Raw genomic sequence first — 17840 nt, 5'->3', positions numbered from 1 at the left:
CAGAGCTTGGATGGAACAAGTGGTTCCATACTTTGAGAGGAGGAATGTTTGAGACACAAGTTTCTTTGGCTTGGACAGAGAAAAATGACAGGTTAAGTAGGTTTCTGTGTTTAAGTTTGAAGGAGGAGCGACCTGCTGGTGGTTGCGGGTTCTCTTTTGTGTTGTTAGTGGGAAACTGGAAGTGAAAAGGGTTCTTTGTGATGGAGTCTTTGCCTTCTGTGGTCTTCAAGCAGAAAATAGGCAATCCCTGACCTGGACACTTGCCAGTTACTGGTTTAAAGTCTAGGGAGTTGTGTAGGACAGCTGATCTCAAAGTCTCTGGAATTATGGTTTGAGTTGGACTTTCTACATTTAATTATGGAATTTATTGTTTAGTTTTTTTAGGCTCTAAATTCAATGTAATGTAAAAAAGTTGTTTTATTTTATTTTTTTTTTAAATTAACTCAGTACTTCCAGGACTACCAAAGAATTGTATATGGGGGGGGGCATTCAAGTTCTATTGTTCTTGTTGAAACGTGTTTAATGTTTAACAACCTAGATAAATGACATCTGATAAATGAACACAACTGTTTGTGGTTGATGATGAAGTCCTCCATAAGAAATGCTTGTAATCCTAGTGAGTCTGAGACAGGAGGATTCCTGTGTGTTTGAGGCCAGCCTCGGCTACAGAGTTAGAGCTTGTCTCAAACAAACAAACAAACAAACAAACAAACAAATGTTAGTATTGAACTGTAGTTTTAAATTTTTTTATTACTCTGTGTGTGTGTGTGTGTGTGTGTGTGTGTGTGTGTGTGTGATATGTGTGTGTGGGTGTACACATACTATGGTGCAAACACAAAGATCAGAGGACAGCTTTGTCCAGTCTGCTCTTCTTCCCACCTTTACATGGGTCCCAGGGATTGAACTCTGGTTGTCAAGCTTTCTGCGGAAAGCACCTTCCCCTGATGAACTATCTCCTCAGCCCCTGAACTACAGCTTTAAAGTGAAGCCTTTCTGTTATTAATCAAGTTAGTGTTTTCGTTTTCAACATATTTATAACTTGCTGACGAATGGAAGGATTTGCTGCTAGTTTGGCTTTCTTTTGTTATAAAATATAATTTTCTTCTGAGATCAAGAAAAGGTGCTTTATTTCAAATTGGTCTCCATCAATTATAATGAAGTAGAACTTCATCTGAGACTTTCATCTGAGAAGTTGACGGTTCACTAAGGTGCCTGTTACAAAGAGCTGGAAAGTTCCATATGTGTATTTTGGAAGAGCTGGAGACCAACTCATGGCTTCACCCAAGCTAGGCAAGTGCTCCGTTGCCAAATTAAGCCTACAAAAACCTTATCTGAAATACCATGTAGCCTTAGACTTTTCTAAAATGAACCTATGTTTCTGTCTTAATGAATGGACCGATTGTTTTCTGTAGTATTCAGACTCCATAATTATGAATACATTGACTAAACAGTTCATTGCTTCAGGTTTAAGGCTCTCTAAAAATTAAAGGGCCTGGGCAGGTGAGATAACTCAGAGGGTAAAGATTCTTCCTGCCAAGCAGGGTGAGCTAAGTTCTGCCTCCAGGACTCACATGAAGAGAACGCTCACGAGTTGTCTTCTTATCTCTATACACATGTGGCATGCACGTGCACATGGACAGATAGGCAGACAGACAGGTAGACGGGCAAGGCAGACAGAAACACACACACACCTGCACTTTTCTGGCATATCAAATAGCTCCTGTTAGCTAACATTTTGTTTTCTATTGGTGTTATTTGGTTAATTTTTTATTGATAATGTCTATAAATGGAGTTTTTCTTTCCCTCCCTTTCTCCCTCCCTCCCACCCTTACTCTGTTCCTTCATTCTCTCTTTCCTTTTCTGCCTCCCTTCTCCAGTCTCCTTTAGACAGGGTCTTGCTCCATAGCCCACGCTGCCCTGAGCTTGTGATGATCCTCCTGCGGCAGCCTCCCGCGCACCGGGATGGCATGTGTGCGTTCTCACAGCCGGCCTGGAGCTGAGGACTGTACTGGCCCCTGCCTCTGAGAACCACTTGCTCCTTGATCTGCTGATGAGCCTAAACACGCAGTGGGAGTAGACACCAGATACCTTGTTTTCTGAACGTTGAGTTTGAAACAAGACTAGACTTTGTGTGAGACTGAGCCTCTTATAAACACAGCTAAAGGGCAAGCATGGTTCACGGCGAGCGTCAAACAGAAACAATCCCACTTTGTTTGTTTTTTGTTTTTTGCTTTCTTGGGATTTGGGCTCACTTGGATTGCAGATTGGTGAGATTCCTGAGTTGGGAATCCAAGGATAACTGATTTCCTTCTAATATTCATTTATTTGTGTGCATATAAGTGTGTGTTATATGTGTATTTGTTCATGTGTATGCAGATGCGTGTGTGTTTTATATGTGTACTTCTGTGTGTGTGTGTGTGTGTGTGTGTGTGTGTGTGTGTGTGGTGTAGGTGTAGGCCTAGCTGAACATGAGGTCTCTTCCTCAGTTGCTTCCAGTTTGAGTTTTCGAGACAGGGTCTCTCACTGATTCAGCCAGCCTGCCTGGCTAGCAAGCTCTAGTTGTTGTTGTTGTTGTTTTTTTTTTTAAATCAGTCTGCCTCCTCAGTGCTGGGGTTACAGGTCCACATGTCCATACTCCATACTTGGCTTCTACACAGATGTTGGGGAGCCAAACTCACGTCCTGATGCTCCCACAGCAGGCTCTGAACTGACTGAGCCATCTCCCTAGTGCCCGTAACTGATTTCTCAATGAATACCTTTCTCTACCTTCAAAGGATAAGGAATTCATATAGGATCTACATTAGTTATGGCAAGAAAATGATTGGTTCTGAGCAGCAGAATAGATCTGAGAATATTAGAAGGCACTCTATTTGCTAACTGTGAGATTAAAGGCAGGCTGAATGGTCTTTTTAGGGAGCTGTGTGAGGCGGCTCTGTAAAGCGGTGTCTTCCTCATTTGCCCACTCTTTCCCCAATGCCGACATGGGACTTGGTTCCACAGTGCTTATGGGACACACGCCTGCAGTTCTGGGAAACCCAAAGTAAATGCTCTGGGTGATTTAAGCTGGAAAAAAATCTCTCAGATGGAATAAAAATCAGTAATTTAGATGGGGTGGTAGGAGAAGCTTGTGAGGTGCCCCAACTTTCCTCGTCCAAGAGGGTTGCTTGATCTCACCACTAATGGTTTCTGCATGTCTATCTTTCAGGGTCAGTTGTGTCTATTTAGCTTAAAAAAAAAAAGATTTATTTTTATGCATGTGAGTGTCTGTGTGTGCCATGTGAGTGCAGGCACCCTTGGGGGCCAGAAAAGAGCACCAGGCCTTTTGGAACTGGAGTTACCGGCATTTGTGGGTCACCCAACATGGGTGCTGGGAGCTGAATACAGGTCATCTGGAATCTCAGTCAGTGCTCTTAACCACTAAGCCATCTCTCCAGCCCCTTAGCCTTGTTTTGTATCCATGTAATAATAAAGTGTGATGGATCACCTCTCTGGGCATCCTTAGCCTGGCACAGTTGTTAAGAATGTTTAGAATGAAGAGTGTTTTTCTTTTCTTTTCTCCCTTGCTTTTCAAATGAATCAACTATTATTTATTTATTTAATCATCCCTGGATTGGTGCTAGTAATGCCTAGGAACTGACTTTTAGCTCAGCCTGTTTCATGGAGCTTGTCCTGCAGTGGGGTTTAGACAATGCATCTGTTAAATGTTAAAGAATTAGACCATTGTGAAGGAGGAGACACCTATAGCATTTTTCTCTTTTGACAGGGTTTGATGTATCCTAGGCTAGCCTTGAGTTTACTATGAAGCTGAACATGACCTGTTATTTAGCATGATGGCCCATTTTATGCAATTCCGGGGATGGAACCCAGGGCTTTGTGCATGCCAGGCGAGCACTCTACCAAATGAGCTGCATCCTCAGCCCCCCAAAAGACCTTCAGTTCTGTGAAGGCATGCAACAGAGCCTGTGGGGTATGCGTGTTTGGAGAGTGACCGAAGAGGTGGGGAGAAAAGAATTCTTTGAGGAAGGATGACTGGACAGGGACCTAAGGCATGAGGAGGTGTGAATCAGGAGTGGGTCATTGCATACACGGAAGGTCTGAAGCAGGAGCTCAAAACATTCCTTCTGGTTGGAGCTCAGTGGTAGCAAGGTGAGGCAATGTTGTAAAATGAGTCTCCAAAGAGAGAAAACCTGGGTCCTTGGAGGCAAGGTGGAGGGAGGGTGTTGGTTTTAATTCCCGGGCCTTAGAGAGGTAACGTGATCACTGCCGCTGGTTTTAGGGTACCTTTCCCTTTTCAGAACCTGAGCTGCTTTTAGAAAGGTGAGAGTTAGCCTTTTATGGATGGTGGACCAGTCACCACTCTGTTTCTGCCAAAGCTCTGGGGAGTACTGTCTGCTTAGTCCTCTTGCTTCCAGTAGCTGCGGGTAGATAACAGGGTTAACTTACATGGTTTGAGAATGTTTCTGTGGGAGTGACTTTTATTCATAGCAGAGCATTCCTGGAGAAGCCACCTCGTGCTTTCGTTAATTGGAGTCTTGAAGGGGCTTTCCCTTCACTGATTTGCTCCAGAGTGAAAGCACATGAAATTACAGAGCCGTATGCTAGAAGGTTCCTTGATACTCTCTGGCCTTGCCTCTTGGCTTTAAGGCAGAGTGGTCACATCACTTCTTTTGCAGAAGCAACAGCTGAGGGCTGATACAAGCCTGCCATGCGCCTAGGGCTAAAGAAAGTGCTAAGTGGAGAAGATTCCTCACATTCTTAATGAGAAGCAGCTGGGCTTTCCTGAAAGGCTCTATCAAGGGAACTGGAGTGAGAGTTGATAATGAGACCAAGGCACCAGCCTAGGGATGCCCCGTGATCAAACTGGTTCTGGAATCCTATGATACCAAGTGGCCTTTAGCTCTTTTTCAGGCTGTCCTGTCCTGTGCACAGGGATGCACATTGCTCAGCCACTGCCGTCTGTGACTGTGGCAGGTTGTGCTCTAAGGGCATGAGTAGACACTCTGACTAGGTTAGTGTTCGCCAAGTGATTGGGAGCTTCTGCAAATGTGATCACTATGAGTTTTCGTCATGATCAGAAACACCTTCGGGCTGGAGGGAAACATCAGGAGGAAGGCGAACGTGAGCTGGTCGACCAGAGGCAGTCCTGGTTAATCTCAACAAACTTGCAGACACATGGACATCTGTGTAATCTGTGTGTTGGAAGGACAATGCTAGTTTAGCATTATATATATTTGCGGAAATACTGGTTTTTCTCAGTAGGTAGTGAATTACTCGTGGGTAGGGACTGGCGGGCAGTGGGCTTTCAGTAGGTAATGGAGTGAGCAAATGAACAGGCAGTCTCAACAGTGCTCTTAAAAAGTTAAAGATGGGCTGGGGAGATGACCCAGTGGGTAAAGGTTTGTCTGATAACCTGAGTTTACATGGCCGGCACTCACAGAAGTGCCCAATGTGTCTGTAATTCCAGCATGCCCCTATGGGGAGATGGTAGGCAGAGACAGGATGCTTTGCAGACTTGGGCCAGGTTGTCTGGTTCACACAACCATGAAGAGACTGTTTCAAACAAGGAGAGGTGAGGATCAGCACCCAAAGGTTAGCCTCTGATCTCCACGTTCATCGGTGGCACACGTACAGCCTCACACAAGAACCTGGACACACACACACACACACACACACACACACACACACACACCACACACAAATGAAAAGCAAAGAATTAGTATGCCTTATGCTCTTACAGTATTTTTTCATTTTTTAAAAAACAATAGTCTTCTTGATTTCATAAGTACTCTTTAATTAATTAATATGTTAACTTGTAGCATCTTGCTTAGGATGGGTGTCCATAAATTTTGTGGTGGGAATAGGTAGCGCTCACAGGATAGCATTTCTTTGTGCTGAGGGGTTGAACAGTTTCGCATGAAGCTTCTGTTGTGTAGAATCAACAGAGTGGTGCTCCAAACGATGATCTCCCGAGGAACAGACTCATGTAAATGACAGCTCACCAGAAAACCCAACGATAACGATAAGCTATAGGTTGTGTAAATCTTGCGAGAAGAGCAGGACATGCTGGCCTGACCAGTGGCCTCTGGGCTCAGCTTCTGTTTCCTGTCACACTGTGGGCAGCTGGTGACCCTGGAAAATGTCTTCTCTGCTCCTGGGCTTCTCCTTCCTTGGTCCTTTGATAGGGACACAGCCTTCCTCTCCATCCCCCCCCCCCCCCCCCCCCCCCCCGCCCCCCAGCCGCCCCCATCTGAGGACTTCACAGCTTCACTCAGTTCTCTGAATTTTTTTGCTGTCAAAACAAAGTAATTTGATTTTAGCTCTTTACACGTATTGAATTAAAGAAAACTGTTGCCTGATGTTCATTTCTTAAGCTTCTTGAGATTTCATTTTAGTTATTGACCTATAATTTGCCAACTTTGTTAGAGGAAATGTATGTATTGGTGGGGAGATTGGTTTCTTTATTCATTCCTTTGGAGAGGAAGGTGCTCTGATACGATAAAATACTATATCTATCTACCCGAATGAGGCTGGAGAATTGCCCCCCTCCCCCAAGACAAGGTGGGAAGAGGAGTCTTTGCTTGCTGTTGAGCTGAGATATTTTGCTGGGATTTGACAGAACAGAGAAGGCATTGGTGAGTGTTTGGACTACAAGTCCAGGAGACTACTCCACTTTCAGATTTTTTTCTTAAAAAAAAAAAAATTAAAGAAATGTGTATGTGTGTGTGTGTGGGGGCGGGGGTTCATGAGCTAATAAAGAGATGACTTTTCCAAGTTGCTTCCCTCCCTTATTTTTTGGGATAGTACCTCACTAAAAGCATTTTATCTGTATCTTTTTTTTTTTTTTTTTTTTTTGTTGCTAGCAATTCCTCAATGCGTGGTGGCCATTTTTGTTCCGACCTTATATTTTCGTCTTGATTGTTGTTGTCCATTATTGCTTCACACAGGCCAGTTCTGTAGTCTTTAGCCACATGTGGCTTTTGAGTATGTTTTAATGAGAAATGTCTTCTTCAGTTTTCAGATGTGAAAACTGAAATTAAAATTTGTCATTTGAAGTAGCCTACATCTATTTCCCATGCTGGAAAGATGAGGTCCACATTTGATTTACTTGATTTTGTGTTATTGGAAGATACCCACTTACCTTTCTAGAATTTGGTAAAATAGTTCTGTTCATTAACCATTCTGCTTCTAAAAGTGAATTTATAGAAGTGGGCTTCATTGTGTAGCTTTGAGCGTGAGGATGAAGTTGATATGTAGCTGTTAGAATGAAGCTGGAGTTACATGACTTGGATTCTTTGTGCTTTTTTAAATTTAATGTTTTGATTGTTTTCATTTTCTTGTTTACGTGTGTGCGTGTTTTGTCTGCATGTGTCTGTGCACTGTGTGTACAAGGCGCATGGAGGCCAGGAAAGGGCAGTGGACTTCCTGTGACTAAACTTACAGATGGTTGGGAGCCACCAAGTGGGTGCTGGGAATTGAACCCTGCTCTTCTGAAAGAGCAGCCAGTACCCTTAACCACTAAACCCTCACCCCTCTAGCCCCAATTTGTGCTTTTCTGAAGCCTGTTCAGCATGAATTCAAAAGCTGAGATAATGACCAACGTTCCACATTTAATTTTAAATTATGCAAGAGTCAATATGTATGTTCCAAAAAAACAAAACAAAACAAAAAACAAAACTGCAAGGTATGTTTGTTAAAAAGTGCTGCTTTCAAGGAACCCAAGAACAAGAAACTCTCTGCTGTAAAGACAGTGTTGCCCTAAACAATGCAGTTAGGTCCCTATGTATATGCGTTCTTATTCCCCCCCTGGTGCTGGGACTCATTAGTGGAAACTTGTGCATGCTAAGTGTGTGCCGTGCCCTGGAGATACACCTCCAGCCCTCATTTTAATGTTTTTCAGTGGGTTCTTGTTTATATTTATAGCCTAGCATCGCACTGGGAACTTTAGAACTAAATTAACACCACCTTGAGAACTTTAGAAATAAATAAGGAAATTTTTCTTCAAATCATTAGAAGTTCCTTTGTCTGGGTCATTTTGTGTTATTATTTTTTTCATGAACCTTGTTGTAAAGTCAGCCAATTTTAGTTCTATATGTTCCACAACATTCCTACTTTGTTTAACATGAATAACACATGCAAAGTCAGTATTTTTTTTGTTTTGTTTTGTTTTTTGAGACAGGGTTTCTCTGTGTAGCTTTGCGCCTTTCCTGGATCTAGCTTTGTAGACCAGGCTGGCCTCGAACTCACAAAAATCTGCCTGCTTCTGCTTCCCGAGTGCTGGGACTAAAGGTGTGCACCACCACCGCCTGGCCAAAGTCAGTATTTTTTACTTACCTAAGGCCAGGAGGTATTGGCAGACTTGTAGTTGGAGTGGCGTATGTAATTTGGGTGGCAGAAAAGACTTAAATGTCTTTCTCAGTAAGAGGGGGTTTCAAAGATGGGCTTCTGCAAACTTGGTGGTATTTAATACGTTTGTGCTCTAGACTGAGTTGAATTTAGAGTACTAGTGAGCATTTCTGCATGGTGACTCATTTTTAGTTGTATTGCATCTAGGACGTTCTTCCAAATCTGTAAAAAGTATAAATGGGTTCCTTGATGGGGAAGCTCATGTTGCAGTTGATTAGACAGACTCTTCATGTAAAATTCTCCATAATATGTGACGTTATGTGTATTTTGCTGAAAGAGTCAGTGAAATGGAAAGTTTTGAGGACTTTGAGCAAAGCTTAGTTAGTGCTCCCTAATGTGACTGCAAAGGCTTTGTGGAGGTTGCATTTGAAGGCCATCTTGAGGAAACTAAGGAGAGTGACCAGAGGACTGTTGTGAGTGGAGGGTAGCATTAGGGATGGTGAATGTTTGGAGGTAAGAGGTGGATGTGTCTTGTGGAATGAAGATCCCGAGAGGCACCTGTTAGGAGACGGGATCAGCCTGGAAGCTAGGAGCATGTCGTGTTAAGCTTTGGTTCCTGGGTGGTGGAGTCATCCTTTAGTAGTGAGGAGCCACTCAGCAATTTTGAGTAGTAGGAGGAAATGAAAGAAGAGAGATTGAATTGTATGATGAAATGCGCCATCATTGGGAAGGAGACTGAGAATTCCAACAGAACATGACTAAGCTGAAGGGGAGCTGGGCTTCTGATGTGTCACTGGGGACAGAAAGGGAAGGGGTATATGAGAGTGGTAGCTCCTTTGATGGAATAATGTCTTTGCTGTACTGTGTGTGAGCGGTTTTATGCTCCTGTGATTCAGAAAAGCTCAGGGCTATTTTGAAGGAAAGATGTGTGTAGGCACACTGAATTTGAGGTATTGGAAGGCCTGTAGACAGTGGGTCCAGTAGGAAGGTGAAGGTGAAGACCAGTCCTGGGTCAGAGGTAGACAAGAGCACTCTTTTCCATTAGGTCACAAATTAGACTCATGACAGTGGGTAAGAGAGATTTATGTTCAGGTTGATGACTGTATTCTGGAGGTGTAGGGGAGTGAAGGGGAGCCAATATGTCTTATAATACAGGACGTTTAAGAAGAATGGACAGGGAAAAAGGACCACTGCAGCTGGATACATGAGAGCTGAGGGTGTTTGAGTGGAAGACGTGGGATTAGAGGAATTCATGAGCTTTACCATGGAGTCAGGGAAGAAGTAAAAACAGGAAAGAGTGGGTTCCACACGAGTTCATTCACATTCCTCTTTCCCTTGGCTGCTTTTCAACCCTTTCATCTAAATGGCACAGGAAGGAGTTAAAAGGACTTAAAACTCAAAATTGCCCAACTAGTTCTCTGTTAAGAGATTGGTTAGAAGAACTGTAGGGTACGAGTAGGGTGGAACCCTGAGGTACCTGGATTGGCACGGACCAGACTACTTAGGGGATGAACCTATTCCTGAAGATAATTGAAATGTGATTACAAATTAGATGAAGTTAAAAGTGAGCATCTATATTACTGAAAACTGTGCTTGTACTAAATGCTATTATATATATGTATATATCTCAGTTTCTATGCAGATTTTGGACCTCTGAACTTGGCAATGGTGTACAGATACTGCTGTAAACTAAACAAGAAACTAAAAGTGAGTATTCTAGACCTGTTTATGTTTCGGAATTAAAATGTTTAAACCAGGAAACCTGCCCAGTGGGATTGTTTTGCACACACACACGGTTTAATCAGGTGATTTAGATCTTTAGAAATTTGTGAGAGTTCACCTAGGAGTTGAAATCGATCCTCCTGATTATACCACAAAGGGCATGCTAACCTCTTTCTTTCTTCAGGACAACCGCAACATGAGCTGAGTGAAGTCATTGCCATCGTGATCTAAGGAAGGGGCACAGCCTTTAAGGTCGTTCATGAGTTTCTGTCAGATTTCCTCATAGGATGATTTTTCCACAGCCTTCAGATCTGCTTGTAGATGCTATTATGGGGTGATGAAGGGTCTCATCAGGCACATAACCAGGTTTTGTTTGGTCAAGATGGAAAATTTTGCATATTGTTGAACGTCATCTCTGTAGAGTTAATAACCAAGTGAGACCCATGAATCAGGAGTGATAGAATTACCTGCTCTGACAGAATGTGGGCAGGCATTCAGTATTAGTCTGCAGTGTTTGTTTTACATGGGATCCTTCTCATTTTCTGTATGTATATATGGATTTTTGTCATGTAGACTTTTTCCTTTTAAAATGAGTATATAAAAAAATTGACATTTACAGTATTAAGTTTACTACATGGAAACCAAACTTTATATTTTTCTTCCAATTTCTAGATGGACCTCTTGAACGTTTCAGTTTGAGAAACAGTATACCATGATATATGCTCCTAAGATAATCACAGACTTATAATGCTCAGTGTTTTGTTCTTTATGTTGGATAAAGTGTTTCTGTTCTACAGTACAGTGGCTTACATACACACCTGCTCAGCGATTGCCTTTGGGTTTTATGTTGAACTTAGATATAAATGTAGTCTGGCAGAGCATTTCCTGTAGAATATATTGTATGCTTTATACAGTTCCAGATTTTTGCCATTGACATCAATGTGGTGTCATACAATATGGTCCTACAATGACATTTCAGTTAATAATTACATAACAAAAAACATCACACCCAACTCACTTAGGAACTAAATCATGCAATATTACCTGACTTAAAAATGTATCGTATATTCATTTAAGTAAACAAGAACCAAGAAGCTACTGTTTGTAGTTTAGAAAAGTAGATACTTTTATGATCATAGGGAGGTAAATAATAACCTTTACAGTGAACTTTCAATGACTAGAAGGGTCATTAGTCAATGCCTGAGCCTCATGTTTTCCTTGGGAGGATCTGGGGCTTTCCTAGTTTGCTTTCTCTGTCTCTTTCTCTTCTCTCCTTCCTGTGCCATTAGATGAAAGGGTTGAAAAGCAACCAAGGGAAAGAGAAACATGGATGAACGCGTGTGGAACCCACTCTTTCCTGTTTTTACTTCTTCCCTGACTCCATCATAAAGCGCATGAATTCTACTCTAATGCCACATCTTCCTCCCCCCTCTCTCTTTCTGCATGCATATGTGTTGGGAGGGGGCTAGAGAAAGACACTGAGTGTCCGGCTCTATCGCTGTCCACCTCATTCCCTTGAGACAGAGTCTCTCACTGAACCTGGAGCTTACTGTTTGGCTAGGCTGGGTAGGCCAAGTTTCTGGGATCCACCTGTCTGTCCTCTAGGTCAGGGATTGCCAGTCTGTGCGGCCTCCCCACCCCCTACTTTTACATGGGTACTACGGATCCAAACTCAGGTCCTTACATTAGTATAGGAAATGTTCTTTCCCACTACGCTATCTCCCAAGCCCTTATTTCCTAATTATGCTGTCATATAGCTGGCATGAACCATGCACAAGTGACCATGGGACCTAAATACTGTCTGGAGTAAACAAAGAGAAATAAATCATTATTAGGAAGATGAAGTCATGCATCTAACTCAAGAGTCTACTTATAGTGATTGTAGAAGAGTAAATGGATTGAATTGTTTTTTTTTCCTACCATATTCTATACCTAATAGTGAGTGTGTATAGAGACTTGTTTAAACTTTCTTTCATCTCCAAAACTTGCTTATATCATTATGAAAGTTCAATAAAGTTAAGACAGTCCCCTTGGTTTATTCCAATGATCAGGAATCAACTAGATGCCTTGAATAACATTTTTTAGCTTTAATTAATGGCTAATCTGTAGCTTTCTGAAGGATTGACTTTTCAAAACTCAAATGTTAATTAAGTGAACCACACCAAATAGAATCTCTCTATCAGGAGAAAAAGATTTACGTTAACAATCCAAAGCCAGAACTGTAGAATCTGTTTCTTATTTATAATGTAAGAATTCTAGCCAGGCATGGTGGTACATGCCTTTAATTGCAGCACTCAGGAGGCAGAGACAGGTGGATATCTGTGAGTTTGAGGGCTGGTCTCCATAGTCAGTTCCAGGGCAGCTAGAGCTACATAATAGCTTAAAAAAATAATGCCTTAAAAAAAAAGAGAATTCCAGAGTTTCATGGGAATAGTAGTTAGGATTGTCTCAGAAGGTTTATGTGAGAGAGCTTTGCAAATTTCAAAATTAAGCTGCTACGCCAAATCACGTTCCTAATGTGACATCTGTAAGTTCAGGTAGGAAATCTAATAGTTCTTCTGGGAAGTTTTGAATACTGGCTTCACCCTTAGTGCTGTCGTTCCCCTACGGGGAAGCTGGTCAGCACACTTTTAGGAATCTAAGTGACAGCTATTGAGACACAGCTCGATCACAGGGAGAGATGGGGAACCTAAGAGAGATGTGTGACCTGTGTCACAATGCGGGTGGCATTGTTCACATGCTTATCTTTGCCTTGGCGGGGGTAATCTGGGCCTTGGGTTTAGAATCCTTCTTTGCTCACTCTCCCAGGTCTCTGGGCCTTCTTTCCTGTCCAGTGGCTGTGCCTGCCACCCTGACTACGTTATCATTTCCAGGAGCTTAGACCCCACGCTCTCCTATTTGGAATAGACTCTTCCTGTTACACACACACCTCACAGTAACATTCTCTGTCACTCTGCCAGCAGCATCTTTACACTGGCCATCACCCCATCCTCCCAGAGCATCCGTACCTGGCTGATGCGTCTCCTTGGCTATCCATGCTTCCTCATCTTGATCGGGGCCAGGATACCTCACTACCCATACCTTTCAAAAAGCCTTACCTTGCCAGCTCTGCCCTTGACATCTTCCCGTGGGTGATTTCATTTTCATTTCTGATTTACTGGGAATGGAAGTATCCTTGTCACCCTGAGCCTTGCTCTTTACTCCACTCATGCATTCGATTCGTCACCATCTTGAACGCCACATCCCTCTGGCTTAAATCCTTGGTGTGTGTGTGTGTGTGTGTGTGTGTGTGTGTGTGTGTGTGTGTGTGTGAGAGAGAGAGAGAGAAAGAGAGAGAGAGAGAGAGAGAGAGAGAGAGAGAGAGAGAGAGATGTTTGCAGTAACGTGTGTGTGGAGGTCAGAGGAGGAGTCAGTTATATACATTCTGGGGATCGAACTCAGGTTGTCAGGCTTGGTGGCAAGTACCTTTATCTGCTGAGCCATCTTCCTGTCCTACTTAATAGCATTATTTTAATTAGTAACTTCCTGTTAGAATTCTTCTCTTATGTGATTTCTTAATTTCTTTATTTTTTTAACATTCAAGATTTTATTAATTTTTTTAAAAAAATACTGTGATTTAGGCATATGTTATTTGGTAGTCGAGATTTTTATACCTTCAAGTTATGACTTTATTTATTTTTTCATTCCTAATTTCATGGCAAAAACCAGATAATTTTTGCCATAAATTCTATTCCAGGTCCCACGTTTCTCCTTTTCTTTTTGGTTTTTTGAGACAGGGTTTCTCTGTGTTGCCCTGGTTGTCCTGGAACTGGCTTTGTAGACCAGGCTGACCTTGAACTCACAGAGATCCTCCTGCCTCTGCCTCCCTGAGTGCTGGGATTTAAGGTGTGTGCTGCCACACCCAGCTTGTTTCTCTTTTCTTAAATGCCATAGATGTTCTTTCAACTCAATGCTTTGAGATAATGATTTCTTCCAAATTTACGGATTTTTTTAAATGTGTCCATGCACATTTGATTGCCAGTGACTTCAGTTGTAATTATGTTGGTCAGAATGGGAAATTATCCATGAAATATTTATTTAAAGTGTCCCAAACAAAAGGCATTATCGCCACCATCAACAAAAGCATTGCTTGTTGTACACTGTGTAACAAATTGTTACTAATGAGTTATGCAACCATGGGTCCAAGGTTGCTGTTTCTGATCAATTCTTACCGTGGAGAGGCAGCAAAGAGGAGAGACTTCCTGGTGTGGGAACAATTGAAAGACTGTGGACTGTTCAGTGGAAAGTGTCATCAGTGATTGATCGGAGGGCAGGAATTGTCAACCTGGTATTGCAAGGGATCTGTAAATCACGAAATTACATGTACACTTTGGTGTGTACTTACATTTTTCTTCTGGGAAGACTTGTAGCTCCTTGTTAATTCTCAGAGGGATCTTTTGTTTAGACAATGCCAAGAACACTGAACTACAATGTAAATGCTTCAAGGCTGTATTAGAAGGAGACAAAATTGGCAGTAATTAAAAACTAAACACTACTTTCTCCTAATTTAATCAGTTAAGAAAAATCAAAGCTAATTGAGAAGCCTGAAAATTTAATAGAAGCAATACAATGGCACAAGCCTTTCTTAACATAGTTGGTATGTTATTAATCATTGATTTTATTTTTCTTCAGAGAAACAGAAACTCTCAGCTTGGGTTAAAAAACTTGAAGAGAGGAGACGTTTTCTAGGGCAGCCACTTTAAAAAAAAAAAAAACAACACAGCTGCCGCTATAAATCAACAAAACAATTACAGTAATCTTGGACCATGTAGAAAGGACTCAAAGAATATTCTGAGACCTGTACAAAGCTCCCCCGTTACCTCTCCAGAATAAAAGGGCAGGAAGAGCAGGCATCCTGGAAGAAAGGATTGTGTTGAAGCAGAGGGGCCTGGCAGGGGGTGGGCTCTGGGAATGCCCTTGTTGCTGAATGAATCAGGGCGGTAATTCTATCCTGGAACCCAGGCAGCTGCCTCCCTCTCAGGTGCTTGTTCACAAGAACTCTTTTGATGTCATGAGAGACAGACACCCTCTTTCTATAACCACAAAAGCGTGTTGAGATCTCCTCATGCAGTTCTCTTGTGTTTCAGGTTGATGGGCTTGGGAGAGAAGAAAAGAGAGCTACGTTCTGGAGACAGTTGATGTAGTTTTAAGAGGTAGTGGGATGGTAACTCATGGGAACACGCACATTTGGAGCTCGTAAAGCAAGGCGTGGACGTTTTGTATGCATTCAGAAACCCCCAGGCTGGAAGACCCTAAGAGAATTCTCAAGTGCCTTCAACTGTATGATCCGAATGATCAAACACACACATGTCCTTGCACATATACCCCCATACTCTTTGGGGACAGGGTCTCATGTAACCTAGGTTGGCCTCGAGCCTACTGTGCAGCTGAAGATGAGGATGGACTTGAACTCCTTATCCTCCTGCCCCTGCCTACTGAGAAATAATTTTATGAGTGATTTTTTTTGACCAAATGTGCCATCTTTTAATGCAATCTACTGGGTTTAAAACAAAAATAGACCATAAAGAAACACTTGTTTACTTTTAAAATAAAAAATTCAACCTGTTTTTATCATAGTTCCAAGCAAAACATGGACCATATTTTATCTTGTGCAGCCAAAGAAAATGTTCAAGAATGTCCCTTTCCTGAGAAAGCTGGAGGTAAACACATAGAGTCCTGGCGGCTCCCTGGAAGACCTGTTCACTTTATTGCTTTGGTAGTGACCCCCGATGGCTGTCGAAGTGCTGATCGCCGTGGGCATTGCTGGGCTAACCTAGTCATCAGTAAGGGAATGATGCCTTGGCCATAGCCCTGTGCTTTGCTCTCCTTAATCTGCCCACCATCACTGGCAACACGTGCCTGCTTAGAGATGTGCATGGGCTGTATTTCTTATCAAGGAGTATATTAATCTGGCTGTGTCTTCCTTTCCCTGGATTGGTTCACATAGCTTAATTAGACATACGATCCTAGCCAAGTGACTCAACTCTTTTCTGTCTAGCATTTTGAGCAACTTTATCATAAGGCCGCTTAAGAATCGGCGTTCTTTATGTGACCCATTCGCTCTGTTTCTGTTAGTTTCGCACCTGCCTGCATCACAGTCTGTGGTTGGATGCTTCCGTGGTCTGTGGTGTCCTGACTAAGTTGAACAAGTGCATGATTGGTGTATGCCACTGTCACCTAAGGCTGGGCTCTGCTATTCTCTTGTTAGCATGGCTTCCTTTCCTTCTACCTCTGCGTGTCCATGGCTTGTTTGTCTTGTAGAGTTAAGTTACTCCTCCACCTGAATGCAGCCCTTCATATAGTTTTCCATTTAAAGACAGAAGACGTGTATGTGGCATCATCCCCTTGAACTTTGTATCAGTCTGTCACGGTGTCACTTTGCCTGCTTGACAAATGCCATTAAATATATGTGCTGATACACCACGTACTTATCATGATTTATGTGAATCTCATAAAACTTGGATTCTCAGGTAAGCAAAAGCAGGTCTGGGGATCTCTCTAGGTTTGGCAATGTAAATCGACAGATGCTCTTCTGTTGAGTATTTTGGAATCTCTCTAGGTTTGGCAATGTAAATCGACAGATGCTCTTCTGTCGACTATTTCTTTAGCTTGTTAAACGAAACAGTTATTGTAGAGTACCGTGTCCTGTGATGGCCTCCCTGAGTAGTTGTCCCCTTGTTTATAAGAAGCCTTAGCCGATGGTTTGCATCAGAGATTCATTAACTTGAGATCACACGTGTTGCTGGAGACAGGGTTCCCCTCATCAAGTCTTCCTGGAGCAGCTGCTCAAGTCCTGCTGCTTGGAGTGGTAGAACTTCCTTAGCCTGGCAAGCGGGCACAGCACAGTGGTTGGCATTCTGTCTACAGACGTGCCCCGGGGTGGATAAGCTCTCAAGAAAAAATATTAAATTGGAGCAAGGTGCAGTGAGTGGCATGCATCCCAGCACTCGGGAGGCAGAGGCAGTGCAGATCTCTGTGAGTTCAAGGCCAGCCTCATCTACAGAGCAGTTGAATGGGTACACAGTGAATCTATTTAAAGAAGGAAGGAAGGAAGGAAGGGAGGAAGGAAGGAAGGAAGGAAGGAAGGAAGGAAGGAAGGAAGGAAGGAAGGAAGGAAGGAAAGGAAGAAACTTAAATCTGTGGTCAGCAACGTATGAAAATGTACACAGAATTGGATTTGGGCCTCCTTTCGTATGTTGACGGATCTGACAATGCTGTGCCCAGTTCTTACATGGCAGTAGCAGGGTTGAGCTCCATGTGCTTTGGTAGGAACTGCTTTTGTTGTTTGTGACCTGGCCCACTCTGAGTTCTAGGACTCTGAGGGTATCTGAATTTTAAGCCTCTGGAATAACTCTGCCAGAAGTGGCTTAGTTAGGAGACCCCTGCAGGACCTCGGTTGTGAGGTGTTGTCGCCTGCAATGGACAGTATTCGTTCATTGTGGCAAAAGTTTCTTAGGAGTCTGTGGAAATGTTTTTCTGTAATGTGCTTTTAAAAGGTAAGATAGCGGGCTTTGGAATTCTTTTACAAGGGACTTTTATGTTTTTCAGGAGGCAAGTTGATTCACTGCTTGGTTTTGGAATCACAGCATTCTTAAGGGGAGTGTGATGGGGAGGGGGGCATCATATTTGTGTATAATATTCTTCCAGAATTTACCAATAAATGTAGACTAGTGGATTTCCCAGGCTTTGTTCCACTGAGTCAGGAACTCTGGGTTGGGCCCAACAGCCAATGCCTT

At 42.7% G+C, this 17840-nt stretch overlaps 1 protein-coding gene across 7 annotated transcripts in view; it reads left to right on the top strand.

Annotated features, from left to right (window-relative positions):
* Cdc14a (cell division cycle 14A) overlaps nt 1–17840 on the top strand; it is a 176904-nt gene that overhangs the window by 16584 nt on the left and 142480 nt on the right. For 6 of the 7 annotated variants that reach the window (XM_076574866.1, XM_076574865.1, XM_015996533.3 and 3 more), the window contains exon 3: nt 9975–10050. The exons of the other annotated variant lie outside the window; for it this stretch is intronic. In XM_076574866.1, the coding sequence (XP_076430981.1) occupies nt 10009–10050 (42 nt within the window). In that variant the 5' untranslated portion in view covers nt 9975–10008. The remainder of the gene's footprint in view (nt 1–9974; nt 10051–17840) is intronic. 7 annotated transcript variants of the gene reach the window in all.

The sequence above is a fragment of the Peromyscus maniculatus genome, chromosome 6, assembly GCF_049852395.1.
Source record: "Peromyscus maniculatus bairdii isolate BWxNUB_F1_BW_parent chromosome 6, HU_Pman_BW_mat_3.1, whole genome shotgun sequence".
Lineage (NCBI taxonomy): Eukaryota > Metazoa > Chordata > Mammalia > Rodentia > Cricetidae > Peromyscus > Peromyscus maniculatus.
Note: the sequence above shows the minus strand (reverse complement) of the source record. Positions and strands in the feature narration are given on the sequence as shown.